Raw genomic sequence first — 17295 nt, 5'->3', positions numbered from 1 at the left:
TTTTTTTTCCGTTTGTAGGTTTCCTCATTTTTCTTTAGAAAAAGAAAATGGCCTCCGTAGATTGGGTCGATGTTACTGTTCTAGGGGAGGAGTCGTTGGTTGATGTGGAGTTTATTACTCATCTTCGCACCCACCACCGGCTCTGTACTTCGGATGAGGATGAGCCTAAGTATGAATTGCTTATCCCAGGTTCAGAGGACCGAGTTTGTCATGGGAGAGCCAATGAAATGGCTCCTCATTTCTTCTTTATGTATGAGTGCATGATCACCCGTTTGGGCGTCTTTCTACCCTTTTCAGATTTTGAGATGTCTGTTTTGCAGCATTGTCGGGTTGCCCCTACCCAGCTTCACCCCAACTCTTGGGGTTTCTTGAAAATTTATCAATTTATTAGCCATGCTCTGGATTTCCCGACTTCTCTGAAGATCTTTTTCCATCTTTTTCATATGACCAAGCCTTTTAGTGGGCTGAACAATAAACAACAATGGGTTTCCTTCCGAGCCATACAAGGTCGGAGAATTTTTACCCTTTTTGACGAGTCCTTCCATGATTTTAAAATTACTTTTTTAAAGTGCAAGCTGTAGAGGGTCATCACCCCTTTTTTCTGGATGATAACTCTTCTCCTCGCTTTCCCTTATACTGGCTGGAGTCCTCCCCTTGTGAGAAATATGGTCTGGATGACCTGGATGAAGTAGAGGCTGCCATTGTGGGGTTCCTCCGAGAAGTGTGGGGGAGGGCCCCATACTTGGATACTAAAAAGTTTCTCCAAGGGTCTCCGACCTTTATCCGAGCACAGCTAGGTAGTTTTCTCTTGTTTATTAGATTCCTGACTTGTTAACTGCTCATTCCGACTTGTTTGATTCCTTAGCTATTGTTTTCTTTTTCAGAAATGGCAAAGACAAATGCCCAGGAATCTTACCAGAGAGTCCAGGAGGCCAAAGCCAAGTCTCGCGCCCGGACTGGTGGTGCCAGGGTCATCTCTCCTCCTCCTCCTCCTCGGAATGTTGGGACTCTTTCCAAACCCATTGTGATTTCTTCTTCAGCTTCCTCTCAGCCGCCCCCCGTCGTCCAACCTTCCCCTGATCCAAAGAAGCGCAAGACCTTAGAGTCTGGTTCTTCTGGTGAGGTTAAGGCGGATGCTCTTGCATTCGTCCGAAAAAATATCTACCCTCATGCTCGTATAAGCATGGATGATATGTCTGTTCGGAGCCACCTTACCACTATGATCGAGGAGAGTCTCAAAGCGGCGGGGGTCTGTGGCAAGCTCTTGGATATTTTTGAGAAGGCTCCTTTCAGCTCTTTAGGGATGACCTCGAGGGTTGAGGAGCTGGAAGGAAGGCTTCGTGCATACCAAGAGCATGAGGGAGAGTTGAAGAAGGAAATCGCCAAGCTGAGGGAGGAGAGAGATACCCTCCGGGAGAAAGGGAAGGTTTTGCAGGCCCAATACAACATGGAGATGGATCTGAGGAAAACAGCGCAGGCCAGCTACCAAAGTTTATTCAATGATCTTGTGTCTGTGAAGACTGATCTGTTGAATTCTCGGAAGGCATATGATGAGTTGGAGGACTCTATCGCTGATGGCGCCGAGGGGTCTTGGAGGATCTTCCTGGAGCAAGTCAGAGTTATTGCTCCCGACTTGGATCTTTCCCCTTTACATCCTGACAAAGTTCTTATTGATGGTGCCATTGTAGATCTTCCTACCCCCGTAATCGTTTCCGAGTCAGAATTGAAGACTCGGGGACAGAGGATTATTGAGTCCCCTCCTCGTTCTAAAGACGCTCCGAGTTCTTCAGTGGATCTTCCTATCTCTTCATCTCCCATGGATGCCTTTGGTGGCGCTCCTCCTGATTCTGGAGGCGGTGATCCGTCTGCTCCTCTTCCTAAAAAATGATTCGTAGCTATTTGGGGGCCCGGCTTGTGGGCTCCTCATTTTAAACTCTTTTATTTACTTTCAGTTGGTTGTGTGGTTTGAACAATTTCCTTTGGCCTTTTAGGGCCGTAAACAAAATATTTAAAAAATATACCCTTTTTAATAAGGGTTTTGAAGTTAAAATAAATGCCCTTTTTTGGATAAGGGTTTTGATTACCTCATGCGTGTATGCTTTTTTGATTTTTCGAAGTTCCCTTGATCTTTTCCTGAAAACCTTTTGCTTAGGCTTGTTTGTTTCTCTGAGCCTTTGGTTTAAGGACTTTTTAGGACAGCCCTTAAACTTTTCCTTAGGTTTTTCAATCTCTTTTTATTATCCCTTATACTCAACTTTGTTTTAGTGAGTTCCTGTGACTTAGGTTATTTTTGCGATGCGTTTTTCTTTTACTCGTTCCTTCACTCCGATTTACGGGTTGAAGTACTTCCGAGTTTTTCTACTTGGGTTCTCATTTCGACTTATGAGTCGGATTGTTTCTGAGTTTTACGATCGGCTTACATAACCTCTTTACGCCGACTTGTACCTCGTCGTTTTATCCTGACGACCATCTAGGTCGGTTCATGGGATTTTCACGTTTTGTCGAGCTTAAGTCGGCGCGTTTCGTAGAAAGACTTAGAAAAATAGAAAAAGGGGTTTAAAAGAGATATTATAGATGAAAAAAAGATCTTTATTAATTGGGGAGGTACCTTCTTGCTACTAAGGGTTTTAATAGCCTATTTTCCCTTAGTCTCTACTATGATGCCTCGTTAAAAACCCTTCTCCAGAAAAAACCCTTTAATTTTGGGAAAAAATCGTGAAGTTGGGAAAAGAGTACATCAGGGAGTAGAGTTCGCTTTTAACTGTAGTACCTTTTCATATTATAAGTATGCCACGACCTTGGTAACTCAGTGTCGTTCAGGTCGGTTACTTTATAATAACCTTTTCCTAAAACTTCATTGACTTTGTATGGTCCCTTCCAATTTAGGGCGAGCTTTCCTTCTCCTGATTTGTTGACTCCAATGTCGTTTCTGATTAAGACCAAGTCATCCGGGGCAAATGTTCTTCGAATGACTTTTTTGTTGTACCTTGTGGTCATCCTTTGTTTCAATGCCGCTTCTCTTTTCTGGGCATCTTCTCGGACTTCGGGGAGCAAGTCGAGCTCCTCTTTGTGTCCCCATATGTTTCCGACCTCATCATGGAGAATTACCCTTGGGCTTTGCTCATTGATTTCTATCGGTATCATGGCTTCTACGCCATAAACTAGTCGGAAAGGTGTTTCTCCCGTGGCGGATTGGAGGGTTGTCCTATAAGCCCATAGCACCTGAGGGAGCTCTTCAGCCCAAGCTCCTTTTGCTTCTTGCAATCTCTTCTTTAGCCCTGCCAGTATGACTTTGTTGGCTACCTCGGCTTGCCCATTGGCTTGTGGGTGTTCCACCGAGGTAAACTGATGTTTGATTTTCATACTGGCTACTAAGCTTCTGAAGGTAGCATCGGTGAATTGGGTTCCATTATCCGTAGTGATGGAATAAGGTATCCCATATCTTGTGATGATATTTTTATAGAGGAACCTCCGACTTCTTTGAGCGGTGATGGTAGCCAATGGTTCTGCTTCTATCCACTTTGTGAAATAATCTATCCCCACGATCAGGTATTTGACTTGTCCTGGCGCTTGGGAAAATGGACCTAACAAATCCATTCCCCATTTTGCAAAAGGCCATGGAGAAGTGATACTGAGAAGCTCTTCTGGTGGAGCCACGTGGAAATTTGCATGCATCTGACATGGTTGACATTTGTTTACAATTTTGTGGCATCTTTCTGCAAGGTCGGCCAGTAGAATCCAGCTCGGATTACTTTCCTGGCTAACGACCTTGCTCCGAGATGATTTTCGCAGATCCCACAATGTACTTCCTCCAGTACCTCGGTGATTCTTGAGGTCGGTATGCACTTTAACAATGGTGTTGATATCCCTCTTCTGTAGAGGATATTTCTCACCAGGGTGTAGTTTTGTGCTTCCCTTCGGATCTTTTTAACTTCTTTCTCCTCTGTAGGGAGGATGTCGAATTTCATGTACTCGACTAAGGGGTTCATCCATCCGAGGTTTAAACCGACTACTTCAAGTACTTCTTGTTTGTCTTCTATTTTTACTACTGAGGGTTCCTGGAGGGTTTCTTGGATCAGGCTTCTGTTGTTCCCTCCTGGTTTGGTACTTGCTAACTTGGATAGGGCGTCCGCTCTGCTGTTTAGATCCCGAGTTATGTGTTTGACCTCGGTTTCTGCAAAGCGCCCAAGGTGTTCCAAAGTTTTTTCCAAGTACCTCTTCATATTAGGGTCCTTTGCCTGATATTCTCCGCTTATTTGGGAGGTCACCACTTGTGAGTCGCTGTATATCATCACCTTTGTAGCACCGACTTCTTCTGCCAGCTTCAATCCCGCAATCAAGGCTTCGTATTCTGCCTGATTATTTGAAGCTGGGAATTCAAATTTCAAGGAAACTTCTATCTGGGTTCCTCTTTCATCCGCCAATATTATACCTGCGCTGCTTCCTGTTTTGTTGGAAGATCCATCTACATAGAGTTCCCATGTAGTTGGTTTTTCCTCCTGATCCCCTGCGTATTCTGTGATGAAGTCGGCGAGGCATTGGGCTTTAATAGCCGTCCGAGTTTCATATCTTAAGTCGAACTTGGAGAGCTCTATTGCCCATTGGACCATTCTCCCTGCAACATCCGTCTTTTGGAGGATTTGCTTCATGGGTTGGTTCGTACGGACTCTTATTGTATGAGCCTGAAAGTAGGGTCGTAGCCTTCGTGAGGCTATTACTAAGGAGTAGGCAAACTTCTCTAGTTTGTGGTACCTTAGTTCAGGGCCTTGTAGAACTTTACTGATGAAGTAAACTGGATGTTGTCCGACCTCGTCTTCTCTTATCAAGGCTGATGAGACAGCCTTGTCCGCTACGGATAAGTACAGGACGAGGTCTTTTCCAGATACTGGTCGGGTTAGAATAGGAGGTTGGCTTAAAAACTTTTTGAACTCCTGGAACGCCTCCTCGCATTCAGGAGTCCATTCGAACTGGCATCCCTTTCTTAACAAGGAGAATAGTGGAAGGGATTTCAGTGCCGACCCTGCCAAAAATCTGGAGAGGGCTGCAAGTCGGCCATTCAGCTGTTGGACTTCTCTCAAACAAGTCGGACTTTTCATTTCTAGGATGGCTCTACATTTGTCGGGATTGGCTTCGATCCCTCTTTGTGTTAGCATAAACCCTAGAAATTTTCCCGCTTCCACCGCGAAGGCGCACTTTGCGGGGTTTAGTCTCATCCCGTGCAGCCTTATGGTGTCGGAGACTTGAGAGAGGTCTGTCAGGAGGTCGACTTCTTTCTTCGTCTTTACCAGCATGTCGTCGACGTATACTTCCATTAGACTTCCCAGGTGAGGGGAAAACACTTTATTCATCAACCTTTGATATGTGGCTCCTGCGTTCTTCAATCCGAATGGCATGACCACGTAGCAGAAATTGGCTCTGGGTGTGATGAATGATGTTTTCTCCTGGTCGGGCTCATACATCGGGATTTGATTATATCCCGAGTAGGCGTCCATAAATGATAAGTATTGGTACCCCGAGCTGGAATCCACTAGGGTATCAATACTTGGTAGGGGATAAGGATCCTTGGGACATGCCTTATTTAAGTCGGTGTAGTCGACACACATTCTCCATTTGCCATTCTGTTTTTTGACTAGCACTACATTGGCTAGCCATGTTGGGTACTTGACTTCTCTGATGAAGCCAGCTTCCAGGAGTGCTTGTACTTGTTCTTCTACTATTAGGGCTCGTTCTGGGCCGAGCTTGCATCTTCTTTGTTGTACAGGTCGGGACCCTGGATAAACCGAGAGCTCGTGGGACATGAGCTCAGGGTCAATCCCAGGCATGTCAGAGGCCTTCCAGGCGAAGAGGTCAGAATTATCTCTTAGGAGTTTAGCCAACTCTTGTTTTAGAGTTTCCCCTAGGTTGGCTCCTATATAAGTGTTTTTCCCTTCCTCTTTACCGACATGTATCTCCTCGGTTTTTCCTCCCGGTTGTGGTCGCAGCTCTTCTCTGGCCCTTGCGCTGCCGAGCTCTATTGTGTGAACTTCTCTGCCCTTTCCTCTCAGATTTAGGCTTTCATTGTAGCATTTCCTTGCCAACTTTTGATCTCCCCTTACCGTTGCTATTCCCACTGAGGTCGGGAATTTCATGCAGAGGTGGGGAGTGGATACCACCGCTCCGAGTTGATTAAGGATAGCTCTGCCGATCAAAGCATTGTATGCTGACCCTACATCTATGACTATGAAGTCTATACTCAGAGTCTTTGATTTTTCCCCTTTTCCAAAAGTGGTGTGGAGGGGTAAAAATCCCAGTGGTTTTATTGGCGTGTCACCTAATCCATACAAGGTGTCGAGGTAGGCTCTTAATTCTTTCTCATCCAGCCCTAGTTTGTCAAAAGCGGGCTTAAAAAGAATGTCCGCCGAGCTTCCTTGGTCCACTAGGGTTCTGTGGAGATGGGCATTTGCCAGGATCATAGTTATTACTACTGGATCATTGTGTCCATGGATTATTCCTTGCCCATCTTCTTTTGTAAATGAAATGGTAGGAAGGTCGGGTGACTCCTCCCCGACCTGGTAGACTCTTTTGAGATGTCTTTTGCGAGAGGATTTGGTAAGTCCCCCTTCCGCAAACCCTCCTGAGATCATATGGATATGTCTCTCTGGAGTCTGCGGTGGTGGGTCTCTTCTATCCATATCATCTCGCTTTCTCTTTCCATGACTGTTCGACCTTTCTATGAGATATCTATCAAGCCGACCTTCTCTAGCCAGCTTTTCTATCACATTTTTAAGGTCGTAGCAGTCGTTTGTGGAGTGACCATATATTTTATGGTACTCGCAGTAATCGCTGCGACTTCCCCCTTTTTATTTTTAATGGGCCTAGGAGGTGGCAGCCTTTCAGTATTGCAAATTTCTCTGTATACGTCCACTATAGAAACTTTTAGAGGAGTATAAGAGTGATATTTCCTGGGTCTGTCAAGACCGAGGTCTTCCTTCTTCTTGGGCTCCCTCTCTCTATCTTTTATCGAGGAGAGGTGCCCAGGTCGCCAGCTCGACTCTCTCAGTCTGGCGTTTTTCTCCATGTTGATGTACTTCTGCTCTCTCTCTTTTGTTGAGGGAGGGGGCCCAGGTCGCCAACTCAGGTCTCTCAACTTGGCGTTTTCCTCCATATTGATGTACTTTTCAGCTCTTTCCTGTACATCACTTAGAGAAACGGGATGTCTTTTAGATATAGACTGCGAGAAGGGGCCTTCTCTGAGTCCATTGACTAATCCCATTATGACTGCTTCTGTGGGCAGGTCTTGAATTTCCAAACATGCTTTGTTGAACCTTTCCATATAGGCTCGTAAAGACTCTCCGACCTCCTGTTTTATTCCCAGGAGGCTTGGTGCATGTTTCACCTTGTCTTTCTGGATTGAGAACCTCATCAGAAACTTCCTTGAGAGGTCTTCAAAACTGGTAACCGACCTCGGGGGGAGGCTATCGAACCACTTCATCGCTGCTTTCGATAGAGTGGTCGGGAAGGCTTTGCATCGCGTAGCGTCGGAAGCATCAGCTAGGTACATCCGACTTTTAAAGTTGCTCAGGTGATGCTTTGGATCCGTGGTTCCGTCGTAGAGGTCCATATCAGGGCTTTTGAAGTTCCTCGGAACTTTAGCCCTCATTATGTCCTCGCTAAAGGGATCCTCTCCACCTAAGGGTGACTCTTCTTGTTCGTCACGGGAGTTGCGACTTTTGAGGGAGGATTCCAACTTTGAGAGTTTTCTTTCTAACTCTTTTCGTCGTTCCTTCTCCTCTTTTAGGCTCTTTTCAGTTTCCTTTTGCCGCTCTCGCTCCTGCTCTAACTGCTCCAGGCGGCTGTGGACTAATCCAATGAGTTCAGTTACATGGGGTGGTCCTTCCTTTTCTGACTTGCGCCCTTCCGAGGAGTTTACTTTTGGGTTTTTTACTCCGGAGGTGCCTTCCCTATGTTGATTATCGATTTCCTGATGGAGGGTGAGTCCCCATCGTTATTGCCTGTGTCCAGATTCTCTTGCTCAGAATCTGTCTCCACATGGCCTTCTTCGTGGGATCTGTCCGCCATCGATGGATGATCTCTCGGGTCCTCGGCAACGGCGCCAATGTTACGGTGGGTAACTGGAGATTAATAGAGTGGATGGCGCTAGTTGGCCCAATCGTCTACGAACGGTAGTCTCCGAGCTGGTTCGCACGCTGGAGCCTCCTTCCGACTTGTATACGTGAGTGAATGGAAGGTGGTACCTGCAAAGACACTCCGATGCCTAAGTTAGCAAGGGTGTTAGCAGGTCTAGAGAGTATTGGGCTTAGAGATACCTGAGGGGTGTCATTGTATTTATAGTGGTGAGCCAATAACCACCGTTGGAGTAGTGTCATATCTTTAGGGTGTTAACCGTCCCATCATCTTAGGGAGGTTAAGATATGGCTTGATGAAGCGGTTAGAGAGATTTTAGGGGCGGTTACTCATTTGAATGAGTGTTTATCTGCCAGCTAATCTCGTGCCCGACTTCTTTAGGACAAGTCGTAGTCAACACCGACTTCTTATCACGAAGGTCGGTGCTTAGCGAGGCTCAATCCTCTAGACTAGGCCTTTCTTTTGGACCTGGGCCTTTATTATTGGGGCAGGGTATGAACAATATTTATACACAAATTTATAGTAGATAATTTGATAGTTAACTTTTTATGTAAACATAATATTTTTATTATAAAATTATTATCATGTTATATATATTTCGCCCCCACTATCAATTTTCTGGATCCGTCACTGTTTAGAAGTGTAGTGTCACTAGTGTGTTTTTATTTTATTGGTGGTTGTTTATATTGTTCAAAAAAATTATTGGTTACCTAACATTACCCTTCTTTTAATGGTGACTAATTTAGTTGGACTTGGCTGACAATAAAATTTATGCGTGTAGTATTATTTTAGATTTATTATTCATAAAAGTAAATTTATTTTTGTTTAGTCACACATACTGTTTTAGTTCAATCATACTCATTTATTCTATGTTTTTGTTAAAAATAATGTGTAATTATTTATCCTAATATTTATAAATTTATTAAAAATATTTATAATTTTTTTGTTTAATTTATATTTAAATTTATTAGATTTACTAAGAGACTATTTTTCCTAAACGCTAATTATGCTTATTTTGGGCCGTGACAAGATTCCCTTCTAGATATATACTTGGATATATACATAGAGATCTTCAGGATTTGAAAATTCGTAACGAATAGACAAATATGATATATAAATAATAATGGATTAATATGCATAGTAAAGTCTATATAGAAACCAAATGCATGAAGCACTTTCCGAATTAGATTTTATCATGGTAACACACTTAAAAGAATTCTGTTGTTCCTTTGCTTTAGTATTTAAAACATCAAACTTGTAGAATCGTTTTAAAATTTTTACCAGCTCAAAATAAAAATTATGAGTGATTGAATTTTTGGTCTTTGTTTCTTATCAAATTTTCTCAAAGCAATCAATTTATTATTTGTAATTGATCTCCACTTCTTGCATATATATATGTACAGGCTTAGCAGCAGCCAGTGTTGGAATTTTTGTAGCATGTGTTGTGGTTATTTACAAAAGCAAGAGTTTACGGAAAATCATGTTAAAAAAGACAATGGTTGACCGCAAAGTTGAGGGTTTGATACAAAGTCATGGGTTTATGGTGCAAAAACGATATAGTTACTCACAGGTAAAAAAGATGACCAATTCGTTTCGTGAGGAACTAGGAAAAGGAGCATTTGGTGTTGTATATAAAGGAAGTTTAAGTAATGATCGTCAAGTAGCAGTGAAGATATTGAAGGAGTCCAAAAATAATGAAAAAGAATTTAATGGAGAAGAATTGAAGGGAGAAGAATTCATAAATGAGGTTGCAAGTATTATTGGAACATCTCATGTGAATATTGTTCCATTTTTAGGATTTTGTTACGAGACAAATAAAAGAGCTTTGATTTATGAATTCATGCCAAATGGCTCTTTAGATAAATTTATTAATGAAGAGGTGTGTAAGTTGGATGGGAGCAGCCTCTACCAGATTATAATTGGTATTGCTCGAGGACTTGAATATTTACATTGGGGATGTAATACTAAGATTTTACATCTTGATATTAAACCTCAAAATATTCTTTTGGATGAAGATTTTGTTCCTAAAATTGCTGATTTCGGACTGGCTAAAATATGCGCAAAGAAAAAGAGTATTGTATGTCTACAATACGTAGGAGGAACTCCAGGATATATTGCACCAGAAGTTTATAGTCAAATACACACGGGAGTTTCTCAAGTTTCTCATAAATCTGATGTGTATAGTTATGGAAAGTTGATTCTTAAAGTAATGGGAGGAAAAAAGAATTATAATAATAAAGATCTACATACCAGTGAAATGTATTTTACAGATTGGATTTATGAAGAACTGGAGCAAGATAATCTTTCAACAAGATGCTTGACAGACATAGATGATGAAAATGATTTGACAAAGAAGATTATTTTAGTAAGCATGTGGTGTATTCAAAAAAATCCATCTGACAGACCTTGCATGAAAAAAGTAATAGAGATGTTAGAAGGACCACTTGATTCTGTCCCATTTCCTCCAAAGCCAGAAAGTTAAGATCTTCAGATATAGCTTTATGTAATTGTTGTGTAACATATTTCTCATGACACCACTCTTGCATGGTATCTCTTTTTCTCAAATGGTGTTGTTTTGTGGAGCTATAAGAACTTGTTGACGTGAGAAAAGTGAAGCTTTCCATTTGTAAAATCTGTGACAAACGGAACTCTTTAATATAATGTGATTTAGTGTGATTTTACAACATAGATTCTCAAATTTCTTCATATAATACATAAAATGAATAATATTATAATTTTACTCTGTATACAAGTCAAGTAAACCATCTCAAATACTACATTAGTTTGAGTATCTAATGTTGTCTCTCTCATTGAACACATTTAACATTATATTGTATCTTACATATGATTTTCAAAAGTCTAAAAATAATATTTGAATTATTGTTGTCTTGTACTCACTCTAGTTTCTTATCTATCCTTTAATTTTTCTATGATGGCTACTCTGCATGTTATGTAGAAATAATGTTTAATGATATTTATATTTTTTAAGGAAAAAAAATACTTAACTAGTTGAATATTTAAGTTCCTATATACACGTATTATGTATATACTCTATAAAGTCAAATTAAACTCGACAATACGTTTATAGGTCTTAATTACTATCCTTTTCTTTGAAATTTCTTGTGTTATCCCTTTAATCTTGTTTGATTACTTCATTAGTTTTGCAAAGTTAATTAAACACACATACTCCGATCCTCTGCTATTTTCTAAAATGGCTTCTCTGTTTGTGATGCTCCTCTCTCATAACTCTATTCTTCTATACTTAATGATCCTCTTGATAATGATTCAGATTCCTCTTACTTGAACTACTTAGAATATGGGCCTGGCAAAGAACATCTGCAAATATCATTTGCAAATAATGATTCAGATTCCTCTTGTTGAACCTCCAAATCTTTATGTAATTTATTTACTAGTTATTTTCGTGGCTTAATGCAAAGAACATTTGCAAATATGAAACTTTAAAATAATATAAATACCTTAAACAAGGAAATATTCTTTAACTTCAAGTTAACTGATTATAGAAGGGAATGAGTATGACTTTAAACCTTCATATGGCACCTAGGATGATACTTCATTGGCAATATAAATTCATTTTGAATTTCTCCAGCGCAGAGATTTGGAGTAAGATTTCCTTTTTATGCAGCATATTACTCTCCGATTGGGAAATTCACATGAATTTCTTATTGCCGTAACTTATTCCTGCTCTTCTTTATTGTTTGCTCATTGATAATATAAAAGTAATAAGATAGTGAAAAAAGCACATAGGATCAGCGATCAACACATTTTACAATTTCTTTGTTTGCAGGTGAAGTGGACTTCACGTGAAGTTAATATCTAAGAGCCGTTAGATGAAAATTTAGTCAAATCAGTCAAATTATCTAACGGCTCTCAAGTATCAACTTCACGTGAAGTTGACTGCACCTGAGTTTCTACCATAAAGAAAAGATTTATGTATATTCAAGTTGTATAGAATAATGCAATATAAAAATATATTTATAGATGTAAGAGAATCGAAATAATAAAAACGTAATATCCTATAATAAATATTTAGATATATTAAATTGATGGTTTCAGTGGCTAAGAGAAGGGGGGTTGAATCTTAGCCCCCTTTTTAAATGCTAGCACTTGCTGAACTTCAGAGAAGACTTTTCTGTTTTTGCTCGTCACTTGACACGAGCAACTTTGTTTTGTCTCGTCCCTTGTCACGAGACTTTTTGTTTTGTCTCGTCACTTGGCACGAGATAATTCCGTCTTTTGCTCGTGTGTGGTAGAAAACAGAAATGGAGTAGAAAGAGAAAGAGATTGCACCCAGATATATCCTGGTTCGGCTGCTAAGTGCAGTGCAGCCTACATCCAGTCTCCATCACAAACATGATGGAATTTCACTATAATCAACCTGATTACAACTTGTAAAATGCTAACCCAACTTACAAGGGGATTCCCACAGAATCATGATACACAACATAGATGAACAAAGGACCTCTAAGACATCTATGGCTTTTTCTTTTAATTTTGCACTCTCTGCCTTTTTTCCCCTTTTTAAAGAAGAGAAAAGCCTCCACACTTGAAGCCAAAACCGAACCAACATCTTCCTCCTTCAACAAACACAGAACCGGTTCGGCCACACAGAGAGAGAAGAGATAACCATGCATTAACCAACATGCAATTACCTCTAGTCCTTTCTTGATCATCAACCTTCATCAATCCGGGCTCTCCATCCTTGGCTTCCTCTCCAAGATGGATTTCTGGCCCTTGATGCCTCATGATGATGATGACTTTATCTGCTTCAATCTCTGCCTTCAACCATCACTTCGCCACTCTAGCTACTCCCTGTGGTGGTTGAGCAGAATCAAAGACAAGCCATGCTTCAAGAATCTCCTCTAGCTGGCCGAATCTTCATCTTTCTTTTCTGAGCATAAAAGGCTCAAGATAATCTCACCAAATCTATCCACATTTGGTGAATATCTTAGCCACAGCTCACTTTTATTTTTGTGTGTTTTCTTGCCATCATTAGCTTGATGGTCTTGATGCATGCAACTCTTTCTTTTTCTTTGTTGAAGAGCACGACGTCCATGGTTTACTGGACAAAGACCAAAGAGAGAAGAAGAAAGAGATGAGAGAGAATGTGAAGTTAAAGTAAAAGCAATTAACAAAGTGGTTAAACTAATTAATTAAAAATAGCTTGCTTTTACTTCCCTTAAAGTGGCGTGTAGCAATGATGCCTTTAGTCAAATCAATCTTCTCTCACTTGCTTATGTTCCCAATGCTTAAATTAACTTTGAAATCCTTGTAGTGGAATCCGTTGGAAGCAATTAAGGCTTTGTTTTTCTTTTGCTTCATGGATTCGGACAAAGCATGAGTGGTCAAGCATGAGGAACTCTCCTTTCAAGTAGAATTGGGCTTGGTTGCAATGATAATAATAATCAGGCCCAAGAATAACATTTGCTTTCCTGATAAATTTTGGATCAAGCATAGAACACACAAGAAAGCATCTGTTTGGGCTTGCAACAATAATATTTATTCTGGCCCATTAATATAAAATTTCAGCCTCATAGTATAAAACATGCAACAGGGCTAATTATTGGGCTTAAGTCAGAAACTCATTTCTCGGCCCATCATGAAATCTGCACAACAAAATTATTAATTAAGCATATATGAATTAGGATTAAATTAATAATTTTGTATTTGATTATTTCAATAATGTTTGTTCATCATCAAAATTAAATAGGAGTTTTCCAAACTCATCAATCTCCCCCTTGATGACAAACATTATTAAAATTGAAATGGAAAGAAATTTATAGATTGAGTAAGGAATACTCCCTTTGATTTTGAATTTCTCCCCCTTTCAAAATGTCACATGGCTCCCCCTTAATATATGCTATTTTACCAAGGGAAGCATAAACCTGTAACATTTAAATCAAGCTTCAAGTAACAATGTTATTTAGCAAATTTTATAATGCTAAATTGCTTGATTTATGAGCAGTCTTAATTGATAATCAAAACTCATTTGATATCATAAACTGATTTACTGCTCAAACTATTTCATACACACAAAGCTATCCAAATATTTTTCAAACATTTTCCTGTTTAGAATATCAGAGCAAAACAATATGATGAAAAATATTTGAAGAACAAAACAAGGCAGTTTTGATATTTTACACAAGTTAAAGGAACTGCCAAAAATAAATTTTTAAATCCAACAAGTTTATCAATGATGAAACAAACATCCAAGCATCAAAATAAATCAATCATTATAAACCAAATGCCAAATAAACTAATCATGATAAACTAAAAAATGCAGTTCAAACAGTAATGATCATAGTAAAACAAATGCAATAACAACATGCATTCTTTGAACATGGGTGATCATGAATTTTCAAAAATTGAAAATTTCAACCCCTGTTGCCCTGTTTTTCCAGCCCCTGTTTCGTTCCAATTTCAATTTTGAAACCTAAATTTCCTCCCCCTTTTGTCATCAAAGGGGCACCTGCACAAACCATGATAAACATAACAAAAAATTCAAGATATAATAGCAAAAGTGTATCAAAGTATCGATACAATCAATTAGAAGTTCAAACATGAACCAAATAACACCAGAATTCACATAAGACATCAGATAGATTGTACTCCTGATTCAGAATCAGCATTCTTGTTACCATCTCCTTCTCCCTTAATGAATGAAACCTTATCCTCAACATCTTCATTTGTTAGATCAACTCTAAAATATTCAAAGATGCAGGTGAGAAACATCCCATATGGAAGATTAGGCCTTTTTGAACTCTTGACAGATTTCCACATGTGCCTTATCATAAGGTATGCAAATGATATTTGAGATGAAGTAACGAGAGCAAAAAGGACAAGAAAGTCAGACACTGTTACCCGATGGCGTGGACCACTTTGTGGTATGAGAACATGAGATATGATCTTATAAAGAAGAATTGTCTTATCTGGACCAAGTTCTCTGAGAGTTGATGCCGTACCATCCATTTTGGAGAGACTTTCGCAGGTGTGATTTAAAGCCATCTGGTAGGTGATTCCAACCTGTAAGTCCCATTCCTTAGACATGTATGCTCTTGGTCCTTCTTCTTTGTAACCTAGAGCCATCCCAATGGTTCCAGTATCAAGAGTGATATGACTCTTCTTCACATATGAGTGGATTATGCCATCAATAAGTCTCATGTTGGCATAGAATTCACGGACTAAACCTGGGTAAACTGGCTTCCGGATGTGAAGCAGAGGAGTCCATTGAAGATTATCAAACAGAGAGGAGACATTGATCCCGTTGGCATAGAATGAGTCTAGGCTAACTTGGTAAGAAGCACAGAGATCGCGTTCTTTCAGATCTTCATTGTGGAATTCATGGGAAGCACATGAGTTGAACCTAGATGGATCATAGTGAGAGTGTGGCTTATGAAACTTTTTCTTGAAATCCCATGACTCCAAATTTGCTGGCTCCTTGGTGTCATTCAAGGCAATCCCTTCAAACTTTTGAGTGCTCTTTTCAGGTGTGTCTTTTTTGTTCATGATAATAAGAGTGAAAGAGTAGGAGATGAAAGAGTGAATGGAACCGAATTGTGTGAGAGAGGATGAATGGAATAAATGTTGAGTGAAAGGAGAATATGAGATAATTAATGCACAAGGTGGGTGATTAATGACCAGGGTGGTTTCCAAGAGTTTGAAAAGATGGTTTCCTTAAGTCAAGGGATTAGTTGAAAAAGAAGGATTTGATTTGACCTATGCTTCTTCCAAAAGATATGATAAGACAATCAAGAGATTTTGTGAATTTATTTTTCAAACAAAATGGAAAAACAACAAAACTATTATGGTGGGGTCATGGAAATTTGGTGGGGCCCATAAAATTTTGAATTCTGCATTGCCTCCCCCTTGACCACAGCTCTTCCATTATGCAATTTATTTTCATCTCGTCCAAACCTACGAGCAAAACTGAACAGAGTCACAAATTCACTGATTTTCAATAAAACTTAAATCAAACATTCCCAAACTTTTTCTCAATGTACATAATCTGTCTTCACAAAGAGGTTTTGTAAAAATATCAGCAATTTGGTCTTCAGATTTTACAAATTGAATATCAATAGTACCCTTTTGCACATGTTCCCTAATAAAATGATATTTTATCTCAACGTGCTTAGTTCTTGAGTGCAGAACAGGATTTTTTGAAATGTTTATAGCACTCATATTATCACAAAATAAGGGTATACTATTGATTTTTAATTTGTAATCTTCCAATTGTGTTTTTAACCAAATTAATTGTGAGCAACATGCAGATGCGGAAACATATTCGGCTTCAGCAGTGGATAGAGCCACTGTGGCTTGTTTTTTGCTTGACCACATGTTGAGTGAGCTTCCAAGGAAACAACACATGCCTGAGGTGCTCCTCCTATCTACTCGATCTCCCGCATAATCTGCATCACAAAAACCTACTGCACAAAAATCATCAGATTTAGGATACCATAATCCATAATTACAAGTTCCCTTAATGTATCTAATGATGCGTTTAACAGCCGAAAGGTGGGATTCTTTTGGATGTGATTGAAACCTTGAACATACACCCACACTTTGGACTATATCCGGTCTAGAGGAGGTAAGGTACATAAGTGAACCTATCATTCCTCTATACCTAGTTTCATCCACATCTTGGCCATCATCATCCTTTTCAAGTTTAGTATTGGGATGCATAGGAGTGCCCATTGATTTGGAATTTTCTAGGCCAAACTTTTTGATAAGTTCTTTTGCATACTTTCCTTGGTGAATAAAAGTGCCACTAGGAATTTGCTTAATTTGGAGGCCAAGAAAGAAAGTAAGCTCTCCCATTAAACTCATCTCAAACTCACTAGTCATGAGTTTTCCAAACTCTTCACACAAGGAGACATTGGCCGAACCAAATACAATGTCATCAACATAAACTTGAACAAGAAGAATATCATCATTAGATGCTTTAATGAATAAGATAGTGTCGGTGGTTCTCCTTTGAAATTGATTTTCCAACAAGAAGGCACTAAGCCTTTCATACCAAGCTCTTGGAGCTTGTCTAAGACCATAAAGAGCCTTAGTTAATTTAAAAACATGATTTGAAAACTCTTTATGTTCAAAACCGGGGAGTTGAGCCACATACACTTCTCTATCAATAAAGCCATTAAGGAAAGCACATTT

General features: G+C 39.7%; 2 protein-coding genes across 2 annotated transcripts in view; both read left to right on the top strand.

The window, feature by feature from the left end:
- LOC107486790 (receptor-like kinase TMK4) overlaps nt 1–10775 on the top strand; it is a 13590-nt gene extending 2815 nt beyond the window's left edge. Inside the window, exon 2 of the mRNA XM_016107364.3 lies at nt 9528–10775. Coding sequence (XP_015962850.2) covers nt 9528–10606 — 1079 coding nt within the window. The 3' untranslated portion in view covers nt 10607–10775. The remainder of the gene's footprint in view (nt 1–9527) is intronic.
- Nucleotides 1–17295, top strand: part of LOC107486804 (receptor-like kinase TMK4) — a 134297-nt gene that overhangs the window by 26096 nt on the left and 90906 nt on the right. The window lies entirely within an intron of this gene.

The sequence above is a fragment of the Arachis duranensis genome, chromosome 4 (genome assembly GCF_000817695.3).
Source record: "Arachis duranensis cultivar V14167 chromosome 4, aradu.V14167.gnm2.J7QH, whole genome shotgun sequence".
Taxonomy (NCBI): Eukaryota; Viridiplantae; Streptophyta; class Magnoliopsida; order Fabales; family Fabaceae; genus Arachis; species Arachis duranensis.
Note: the sequence above shows the minus strand (reverse complement) of the source record. Positions and strands in the feature narration are given on the sequence as shown.